At 42.8% G+C, this 10,919-nt stretch overlaps 2 protein-coding genes across 6 annotated transcripts; both read right to left on the bottom strand.

Moving 5' to 3' along the window:
• Positions 1 to 79: 79 nt before the first annotated feature.
• LOC146247233 (wee1-like protein kinase 1-A) lies at positions 80 to 4,875 on the bottom strand. Its single transcript, XM_084682408.1, has 10 exons — positions 3,934 to 4,875; positions 3,515 to 3,726; positions 2,913 to 2,979; positions 2,634 to 2,806; positions 2,276 to 2,544; positions 2,052 to 2,141; positions 1,851 to 1,936; positions 1,564 to 1,734; positions 1,297 to 1,442; positions 80 to 1,123 (listed from the first exon to the last, which is right to left on the bottom strand). Exons 1-10 carry the CDS (start codon positions 4,393 to 4,395, stop codon positions 970 to 972), a joined length of 1,830 nt encoding a protein of 609 aa, XP_084538534.1. The 5' UTR covers positions 4,396 to 4,875; the 3' UTR covers positions 80 to 969.
• Positions 4,876 to 5,233: 358 nt separating this feature from the next.
• znf143a (zinc finger protein 143a) lies at positions 5,234 to 10,501 on the bottom strand. Of its 5 annotated transcripts, none has more exons than XR_014732264.1 (12): positions 10,095 to 10,501; positions 9,377 to 9,468; positions 9,128 to 9,211; positions 8,897 to 9,022; positions 8,549 to 8,739; positions 8,372 to 8,443; positions 7,811 to 7,886; positions 7,435 to 7,560; positions 7,105 to 7,284; positions 6,793 to 7,020; positions 6,403 to 6,508; positions 5,234 to 5,655 (listed from the first exon to the last, which is right to left on the bottom strand). XR_014732264.1 is itself a non-coding variant. In XM_084682416.1 (12 exons), the coding sequence occupies exons 3-12, from the start codon at positions 9,459 to 9,461 to the stop codon at positions 5,648 to 5,650; spliced, it is 1,176 nt and encodes a 391-aa protein (XP_084538542.1). In that variant the 5' UTR covers positions 9,462 to 9,468; positions 10,095 to 10,161; positions 10,309 to 10,500; the 3' UTR covers positions 5,234 to 5,647. The 5 variants fall into 5 exon arrangements, 4 of the variants coding, with proteins under 4 accessions (XP_084538542.1, XP_084538545.1, XP_084538544.1 ...); XM_084682416.1 differs by lacking the exon at positions 6,403 to 6,508 and having other exon boundaries at positions 10,095 to 10,161; positions 10,309 to 10,500; XM_084682419.1 differs by lacking the exon at positions 6,403 to 6,508 and having other exon boundaries at positions 9,128 to 9,199; positions 10,095 to 10,500.
• Between the last annotated feature and the right edge of the window lie 418 nt (positions 10,502 to 10,919).

The raw sequence follows: 10,919 nt of genomic DNA, 5'->3' as shown, positions 1-10,919 counted from the left end.
TAAATAGGGCAATTATTCATAATTTGCCGACATTAGTGCTTAATTTAGTGTCAAAAGTGAAATGTTCACAATTAAAGGATTCAAGTGAAAAAGCGAATTTATTGAAGAGGAACCGGTAACATTAAACCAAACGTTATCAGAATATCTACATGCATAATATGCATCATTGTAATGATGTTTTCACAGTTAACAACATTAAAACGGCTAAATGAATGCTACATATGTAGTTAAGGAAAAACAGCTTAAATACTGACTAACAGGCATTCAATTTCTCCATCCATCATATTGAAAGTACAAATTATAATCAGACAGATAAAAACATTCCATGATTGACCTGTATCAATCGCTTCTTTCACGAATGATCAGCTCATCATGAATTATGAATGAGTTTAGAAAGAACAAAGTGTACACAACTCTGTACATAATGAAAATACTGTAATAGACCTAAATGATGAGGAACTAGACCAGAATTGTGTTTAAAAGAAACAGACACTTCAAAATGTGTATGATATATAAACTCACTGAACTTCATCACACTGAAAGACAAACCACATACATAGCAGCAGGTTGTTGTTTTTTTAAGGCAAGTTCACCCATTAGATTCAAAGTGCAATGGTCCAGTTTCATTACCTGTCTTCAGGTACATATCACAGGCTGTAAGGTGCAACATCACAGTCCCAACCCCTTACACTAACTGGAAGAATCAATTAACCCCCCCCGCCCCCCCCCCACCACATCATTCAACAGCATATTCCAAGTGCTCCACACTTTACGAGTGGCATGCATTTGGTCCACTGAATTTACAATCCTCGAAGTACCCATCTAGCATGAATGAACTATGATTCATGGTAAGTGTGCGTGTGCGCGCGCATGTTCAGTCAGATTTGACGGCCGTTCTTCCAGGTTCTCCCAGTCTGCTCTGAGACAGCCGCTTCCCAGTTCTGGGCCTGGGCTCTGGGTCAGGCCCTGTCAGTAGATGGTCAGGCTAACAGAGCGGTTCATCTTCTTGCCAATGAGCCTGGAGCTCCTGCTGGTCTGCAGGGTGGAGCGGGTCAGGATCCGGTCTGTGTGCAGGATCTTCTCCTCAGCTGCCACCTTGGCCAGCTGGGCCTTCTTCAGCTCCCTGCAAGAGGACAAACACACAACGTCAACAACCGTGGAACGCTCACAAGTCAACAGAACGCTCCGTCGCTGGAGGGGGAAAACCTGGCTTCACCTGGGAAGTCATTCCTTATGGCTGTCGGGGTGCACTTAAGTGACAGGTAAACAACCGTAGGGTAGTAAATGTATACGCACTTTTGCAGGAGTGCATTTTTGAACTTCTCCGCGTTGAGTTCGACCCGCAGCTGGTCGGCGCTCATGCGCGAGGCGGTGAGGAGGACCGGGTGCTTGGTGAGGGCCGACGCCGACGGCCTCCGCTCGGGCTCAGGGTGGATCATCAACTGCAGACCGCAAGACACCGTTAAAACAACCTCCTGAAGGGAGCCTCACAGAGACCATGTAATACGACGTCTGGTATCCTCGAAAGCATCGAGCCACTAGTATGTGGGGGGGGTTTCCTACCTTGAGTAAACTTAAGAAGTCGTGCGAGAGCACTTGTGGAATATGTGGCAGTTTTCCTTGTCTTATGTCATGCCACCTATCCCCATTGCTTGGAAGGGATTCCGCCCCTGAGGCACTGATTAGAGTCAGTGCCAGGGCAAAAATATCCGCCTTCGTGAGGTTCCTGTAGTCCTGGAAAAACAGGTTGATTGGGTGAATAGCTTGCTTAGCCACAACAACAAAAGAACGAGTTTTGTATTGTCCTTGGTCAGTATAGAATGACCGAGCGAGGAAGTGCTTTTATTTACCTCCTGCAAGACTTCATTGGCCAGATACCTGCTGTCTCCTTCTTCGACATGGGGGTTGTCTACTCTGGTCACATGTCCAAGATCCCCTGGTAATCAAGCACAGACAACTTTAGAGTCAGTCCCCAGAGTCAGATAGTAAAACGGTGTGTTTGAGATTTGAAAAAAGGCGTCACACAACTGGATGTTGCGCAAGTGACTGACCTATTTTGTAAACAACGTTCGTATTTGTTCCATCATCGTCATCAAATTCATCCACGGACACCACGATCCTCCGAGACAGGAAGATGTTGCCTGGAAAATTAAAGTTGTTTTAGGACACGTTTCCCCCCTCCAGAGGGATCCAATAGTTGGTTCCAACAGTCATATATTGTATATAACACAATATGTACCATACGAGGAAAGCTATGGAAACAGCAGTTACTTACTGGGCTTGATGTCCATGTGGACCAAAGAAGTTGAGTGAATGTACTTCAGCCCCCGGGCCACCTGCAGGAGCAGGTCCTTCAGGTTCAGTTCAGAGAAGAAGTGCATACTTCTGTAGTTCTCTGTGACCTCATCAGCGAGCGTTCCCCCGTTACAGTACTCGTTCTGGATCAGCATGCGGTCATCCTCGGACCAGGCAGAGTAGTACCGGACCACGTGTGGGTGCTGTCCCAAGACAGCATGGGCATATACCTCCCGAAGGGCATTCTGCCTGAGACACACAAATCATCACAGAATATTTAAAAAGATATCCCCACACACACGGTTTGGAACTGGCGTACCATTTTTAAATCCTCGTACTCGTCTACTGATCCAGCGAGAGGCTTCTTGGAGCATTTGATGGCGTAGATGCATCCATCCAGTCTCTTCACACACTTGAAAACGGAGCCAAACTCCCCCGATCCGATCTTCTCTAGCTCGTGAAACTCTGTGGTGTATCTAGACATCATGTTGCTGTCAAGGAGAGTCATTCTCTGCCCAAAAAAAGGTTTGAAGGCGTTACAAGATGAACAAGTCTAAAAGAAATGCATTTATTTGCGAATGCAATGGAACGGTCATGATTGTGATTTCAAAATGTACCTTGGATGGGGGAATGATGTCCTCCTCAAACTCTGCATCGCTTACTTCCATGTCCTCGCCACAGGAGCTGAGGAGACAAAAAAAGACCATAGGTGTTATGTCACATGAGAAACACTAGAGGGCAACAGGAAACACTACAAGCGCACATGGTGAGTGTGTGACCATGTGGCTTCGGCTGGCTGCCAACTTCTAGTCAAGCAATAGCCAACCGATTTAACGAACCTCTCAGGGGCAGGTATTTAAGTCAACTGTGGCATTGTCAATAGTGCAGTTCCAATGAGTTCCACTCATCCACACAGAAATCTATAATTCAACATTTAGTCACATGCAACAATGTTTTAAGTTAGTTGGTTTGTAGGTACAAAAGTTCCAACTAAGTTAAGTAGGTGTAAGTGTTAAGGAATTATGGTTTCACTGGTTACAATACTTAAAAAATAGCCAAGTTCACCAAGATAACTTCTGGCTGTAAACAGGCATTCTTGTTCTTCCAAATAAACCGAGAGCCCACCACAGTAGAAAATGATCAGTTTAGTGGGTCAGTTGCCTCAACAAAACTCACAAGATCCCTCCTAGTTGTTCCACAGCCAGGCAGGATAACTTACTCATTCCAATGTGATCTCTTGCGGGTTTTCCTCTGGAGTGTTTCTGTCTGGATGAGCAGTGAGTCAGGAGTAAAGGGGTTTATGTTGATCATGGGTGTGTGTCTGCGTCGGCTGTCTGTGTGGGGTTTCCCCGACGAGTCCACATTGCTGAAGACATTAACTCGGTGTACTGCAGACACGGACGCCACAGCTCTGGCCCTTGACAGCAGACTCTAAAATAGACAGACAAAAAAAACATGACATAAGTAACTAACGCCATTTACATGATTGGACAACATGGGGAAGGGGTTGTTCAATACAGGCGACCGTGAATACAGAAGACCTACACAAACAGGTCAATCGCATGTTAAAGAAAATATTCTGCAGTTGGTCCAACTCAATGTTACATGTAATTTATAACGGAGTTGTTTTACACCAACCTTAGGCGTGTGAGGCACATCAAACAGCCTGAGTTTTCTGAAGGTTTTATGGGGTGGCGTGTCGGGACAATCAGGCAAAGGTGATCTGGGGCTGGTCTCGTCTTCCCTGCTGTATGACAACTCAGGCGGCGAGCTGTTGTAATATGTACGCACTCCTTTTCTTGGAGAAGGCGATCCCTTCATCATGTAACTCCCTGGAGATTTTAGCGGAGACAAACAACCGAAGCCTTCCTCGTCCCACAGCGCTGCATCTTCCTCCGTTGCAGGTAGAAGTGTGCTGTTGCGAACATCTTGGTTTTCTTTGGCATGCGATTGCACAGGCGAATCTAATTCATTCAGGCCTGTCTCCGTTTCAATGCTATTTGCTTCATCTTCTCCATCACTCTGAGAAAATTCCAGTCTCTGCCGAATAGGTCCCATCTTCGGTGACGTGCTGACGAACAATCGGCAACTTAAACTCATGCTCCAGTGAGTTTGCTAGCTAGCTAACCACGCGTCCTTAAAGTTTACTGCCAGTGGAAAAGTTTTGGAAATTCTAGTATCGTAACCTCCTTATTGTGCCCATGGCACAACTTTCTCACGTTTGAAAGATTATGTTCACAATCGCTTTGCTTCCAAAACGGTATTCTTCAGATAGGCAAGCTAGCAAGTTAGCTTGCTAACATTTCACGCTTGTTGTGCCCCGTGCGTTTTCCAGTATCCAGACAGCCCACGTTGCTGTGCTCTCAGCAAGCCATTTACTATTTCGGTAGTAAGAAACGTGCTCACTTAGTCCCAACAACGAATCCGTTTCAGTCGTCAAAACGTATTAGATTAATTCACAAGTTGTCCGATCAAACATTTGTTTACAAATAGTGTTGTCAAGAAACTCTTGTTCAACCCACTGTTTCTCTTCCCGCGACCGTTGGAGAAATTATTCCAGTCTTCAACCAATGGGAGAGGTCTGGTCCTGTTTGAAAAGGGGACGTTCTACACTTAGTAGAAAATCTCTACGTCACCACGCCACTTCCCAACCACTTCACTGAGCAAGTTACAAGGTCTGTCTTATATTTTGTATAATGACAATCTTGTATCTTAACCCCTATGTCTTGTTCTTTTGCTGTCTGAATACTATCCCCCCTTTATACAAACCTTTGATCTGAACATAACTACCCTAGTAGCCTACTGATCTGAACATAATTAATTAACCTAAAGGAGTACTGATCTGAAAATAATTAATTACCCTGTAGGAGTACTGATGTGAACATAAATAATTGTCCATTAGAGAGCATGCACATTGCACAAAAAGGTGCAAATTCGCTTTCTTTACCAATCAGTGTGAATCCTTTATTAGTATTTTTTTTTTTACAAATTCCAAAGTAATATATAATGATTCATTTATATACACAAAATACAGTATTCACCAAAATAGAAAAAAAAAAATACAATTATGGTTCCTGCTGTAACTTTTCGAAATCATCTTTCAAGACTTTCAGTCTTTCTGCAAATATTTTAAATAACTATGTACAGAATTGAATGAATAATTATGTTGTTTCATAACCACTAACTTCATGTGTGTTCTATGTAGAATACCGTAATATCAATAGCCAGTACGTCTGCCCATCCAGTCCAGTCACATTTTCTCCAAAGTAGCACGAGTAAATCTTCTAATTGCTCCGTTTCTTCTTGATGTTTACTGGATGCTTTATGGATGGCTTCTTCTAAAGTGGGTTGTTCACTGAGCTAAGAAAATTGTGAAAATGATTCAGTCAACAAAGCATTCAAGTGTAACAAAAAGAATCTCTACATCCTGAAAAATTAATTATCCTTAAATCCATCAAAACCAGGGTTCCTCCCATTACTGATATCCAGCAACAATGGAAAAATCTGGTTTAGGATGAAAGCAATCTTGAAAAATCCTTCATTAACATCATAAGAGATTGATGAGATTACTTTAGACAAAAGCAATTCGCTGAACTGATTTTCCAGTTCAACTACAAACAAGTTCTTCAAACAAACAACACTAGGAACCTGTTTATCTATACAACCAATCAAAACAATGATTTAGAATGACATTATCTGACTGCATGGAATAGTTAAATAATCATCCACTGACTGTTTCACAACAGTGACCAAGTGAGGGTACTATGGGACTTTCCCCACATCTCTCTCGTGCTAAAGGCACACAACTAAACTGTAATATGAACTCTGCAGTTTTGCAAGAAGGCAGCTCTATTGTGTACCTCTTTCAGTTATGGTGTAATTTGTAGTGTTCTGTAGCAGAAGGACCCACCCACCTGCACAGTGATTTGAGTACCGTTTGAGGTGGCTAAAAGATGCCCTACCTCTGGCTGGGCATTTTGTTTATTAGCAATTATTAGACACTCGCCATCTGCTATTGTGTCAGTGCAGTCATAAGCACTCTGTTGTTTATTTGGCAGATGCAGAGTGCTAAATGGGGTTGTGGAGAAAGAGAGGTTGTGAGCTAACCTGTTGACTTCCATTGTGTGTGAGGGGAGCCAAATGCTGCTGACTAATGGCCTCTGCTTCAGTCATCTGTTCTGTGCCAGGCTCCTCCTCCTCTCCAACCGTCACACTAAAGTTCACAGGGGGGTCATCAATGGCTTCTAAGATTACCCACCTCCACCCCCCAAAGAAAAAAGATTTCTTAACAATCCTAAGGTCACTGGGCCAATGAGCCATCCCTGGTTTCAGTCCTTATAAGGAGAGGCAAGAAAAGTAGTCCACAACCAACCATGAGTCAATATTGCGTCAGCCTTTGAAGGCCATAGACAAGTGATAAGTTCACTCGTAAGTACCTTTTACAGCCTAGGAGGTTAATCATTCTTTTCTTGTATCTTTTTTGAACTCCTGACTCACCTGCAGGAGATTCAAAGTAGGCCTCCTGCTCCTCCTCAATGACCTCTGTGTCGTTGTGCGCAGTGCATTTGTGACGGGCCAGGTAGGAAATCGTCTTGTAGGACTTTCCACAGTGGTTGCAGCTGTATGGGTTGAATGGTATGTGGACCTCATGGTGTTTGTAAAGGGTTGAGTATTCTGTAAATCGCTTGTCACAACCTGGGACTGTACACAGATACGGCTTTTCTCCTATAAGCAAAGATCACCATCAATCACACTATACAAGATTAAAACGTACGTGTGTTTGAGCTGAAAGGGAGGTTCTGAGTGTACCTGTGTGGATTCTCATGTGGCTCCTGTAACTGCTGGTAGAGGTGAAGGAGCGTCCACAGCCTGGCTCTGAGCAGGAGTACGGCCTCTCTCCGGTGTGTTTGCGAATGTGCACTTTCCTGGGGTTTGAGGCGATGAAAGTTCTTCCGCACCCCTCAAACGGACACGCAAATGGCCTTTCACCTACAGGCCAGAGAACATCACCAACACAACATGAATAGAAACGTTGTTTTTCCTAACCACTGCTGAATGAGGGAGAAAAACGATAAAGGTTCATCCAAATGATCACTGTTGACCATATTTTATCAGGGATTTCAAATCCATCGAGTGTACCTGTGTGGGTCCTGACATGCGTCAGGAGTTGTCCTGACGTCCTGAATGATTTTCGACAAGTCGGTTCTTGGCAGCGGTAAGGCGTCTCTCCTGTGTGTGTCTTCAGGTGACTTTTTAACTCATAGCCTTGTGACAGACATTTATTTTAGATGCACATTCACTTTGCAAAACAGGGAAATATTTTTTCATCGAATACATACATACGTATGTATGTATGTATGTATGTATGTATGTATGTATGTATGTATGTATGTATGTATGTATGTATGTATGTATGTATGTATGTATGTATGTATGTATGTATGTATGTATGTATGTATGTATGTATGTATGTATGTATGTATGTATGTATGTATGTATGTATATTTGTTTTTACCTGTGCCATACTTCTTCCCACAGCCTTTGACATTACACAGATGTGGCTTGCCACCTGTGTGCACCCTTTCATGTACCTGTAGAGGCAGTACAAGAGCAAGACAAAGTTAGATGTATTGCTATACTCTATTATTCTACATTCCTCCAATGTAAAGACAGGGAGGGTGTGTGTGTGTGTGTGTGCTGTAGTATAAAGTTTCCCACAGCCCTCATAATCACAGCTGAAGGCTTTTCCAGATGAATGCTCTTTACTGCGATTCTGAACCCCAGTCTGTCAGGGGGATATTTGTAAGTAAGATACACTGTCATATTTATATACATGTTAGATTTATTGTTACTAACTACTTACTAACCAAGAGTGAGGTCATGCCGTAAATGTCAGGCTGAGGCTTGAATGTATCGACCGAGCAATAGCGAGGTCATGCTGGGAAATATCAAACCTCGGCTTTGCCGTATCATTCAAGCATCAGCCTGATATTTCCCAGCATGACCTCACTCTCGGTTAATAAGTTGTTAGTAACAATAAATGTGACATATTACAGGATCTAAGGGCGTTCGGTACCTGCATGGGCACAGCCTCATCTTGATCGGTATCCATAATACCCGAGTTGGTGGCAGGCTTATCAGCTTCTACCTAAAAGGGAGAAAAGATAAGAAGATGCATCTCTTACTATGTAACAACCTCATATCCAGACCACATTTAAGAAGCTGTATGAACTGCCAGACTACCAGAAACTACCTTGGAAGCGTACTGTTCCAGCACACTTATGGTCTCTTGGTCGATGGTGCCATCATTGAAGTCTGACACTGTGCTACCTGCATGGGTGGCCAGAATGGTATTGGACTGGGGCATTTGCACAGTGTGCTGAATATAGGCTGTGGTGCCATCTTCCAACTGGACAGCCTGCAGTGTATTCTGGCCATGGGTCTCTGTGACATAAGACATAATAAAGAAGACTTGACACGAATTAGCGTACCTACAAGAATGTTTCCCAGGCTATAGCCACAATGCCTTAAATTCCATTCAGGTCCAAAAGGTGCAATCCAGCTTTGTCATGTCAAGGTTTCTTGATAAAAGAGGTCATACCTTTGGGGGGGTGTATGTAAGCAGCAGTGCCATCTTCCAGCAGTACAGCTTGACCGTTCTCCAGTCTCAGAGCATCACCCCCGATCACATCACACAGTGGAGAACCTGTCCACCTGCTGGTCTCGTCTGACAAGAATACAAATAAATGAAACTGTTTTTTGGAGGCCATTTCCTAGGTATAGAATACTGCATTAAAAAGCAGTAATAATATTAAGAATGGGGAAACCAGACCTGTTATTGAGACATGATGTGCTGCAGATCCATCTTCCAACTGAATGAGCTGTCCATCCATGAACTTAGTACCTGAAAGGGAAACTGAACTGAATTCAAGTAGACTGACCTTCCAATAATACAGTTACATCAACATAAGTGATACATGTCCGTTAGTATTAATTTAACCACATTTTCTAGACATAAATGGTTCAGTGAAATAAACACATTAAAAGTGTTTGGTACGTAGAGATGGTAGACTGAAATTACCTGCTGGGGTACACTGGATGTAAACTGTTGATCCATCAGCAAGAGTCACTGGCTGCAAACTCGGGTTAACTTGAGCCAATAGCATGGCAGCCCTATAGACAGACAACGTAAGTTTGAGAAAGCATCGCTAAACTAGCCATCTTGGTAGGAATCTAGCCCGTGTGTGCAGACACACTATTGCACAACTAGCTAGCGAACTTTAAGAAGGTTGACAACGATGGCAAGCCATCGACATTAGCTGGTCACAACCAAACGCGTAGATTCTACAAAGTAAAGTAAAACTGCTCGAGTACTGTTGCTACTACTAGCCGGTGACGTTTTACGTGATTGGCACAGTAAAGATTAATGCAACATACATAAAACTAAAATACTTAATTGCACATTATCACTGCATTTTGTGTCAAATAGTCACACACTATCATACAAGCAGTGTGATTCATCGGAGTTCATCACCAAATGCTGTGAAGTATGCACGTGTTTGATACCTATTTAGCTAGCTAGCTAGGGAAATTCACATTCAGCGGGCAAAGAGCGCGGGTTCAAATCACTCAACTGTCGATAGCAATATCGTGGACATCAAAGTTGTGAATGTGTGTTTAGATTACGTAATCAAAAACTGTTGTAAAAAATGCCCGCTCCGCACGCTATCTTTCAAGATCCACGCTGGGAATCCGAATGGCAGTAAGAATAAAGCACACTGGGTAAAAACATTACGAACCTCCGAAATTTCCAACAATCCCTTGGTTCGACCACCACTGCATTAGGGAAAGAAAACGTCCTGTACCCTATAAAAATGAATAACAACAACGCTTAACCCTACCTCACCTTCACGATTGGCTACCATTTCGGTCCCGAATTATCTTAGGCACTCCTATTGGCCCTGAATCTTTCTCAAGCTCTCTGTTCATGTTCCCATTTAGGTTACACCGTACGTTTTATCGCAGGTCATTCCGGGTCAGTACGGACACATATTGAAAAGTCGTTTATATCCTGTTAACAGATTCAATAACGATTTACGATAACATCGTTGTTTATCGCGTGTGATCCATGTATGAACTGGCCTGTTTCAATTTGTAATATTCGTATTTGCAACGACAGGAAACTAGGCTGCCATTTTGGAACAGCAACAGCTACGAGTCAGAAAGCAGGGTGTTGTGGGTAATGCAGTGCAATAATAGAACTTTAGAGTGTTTGTAGTACAATCACAAACCTCATGTAGCCTACGCACAGAAATCTCCTTGCAGCACAAATTCATTTTGTTGTCACTAATAAATATAAATATACCAGATTTTTACATCGAACAAGATAATTACAGATCAATGGTATTTGTAACCCATAAGAAATAATTAAGTAAACACTCGATTGCATACATTCCAACTTAAGTTTTCTTTAATATGTTGTATATATAGATGGTTCATCCATACACCAACCAAATGCTTGAGACCCTCACGATCAAGTCCAATTGTACATGCTTCAATGAAGTATAATCCAATTGACTTTCAGTGCTCACAAACATGTCCTGTATCCAAACTGAACACCAAGG

This window comes from Hypomesus nipponensis, chromosome 19 (genome assembly GCF_054491055.1).
Source record: "Hypomesus nipponensis isolate SF chromosome 19, ASM5449105v1, whole genome shotgun sequence".
Taxonomy (NCBI): Eukaryota; Metazoa; Chordata; class Actinopteri; order Osmeriformes; family Osmeridae; genus Hypomesus; species Hypomesus nipponensis.
Note: the sequence above shows the minus strand (reverse complement) of the source record. Positions and strands in the feature narration are given on the sequence as shown.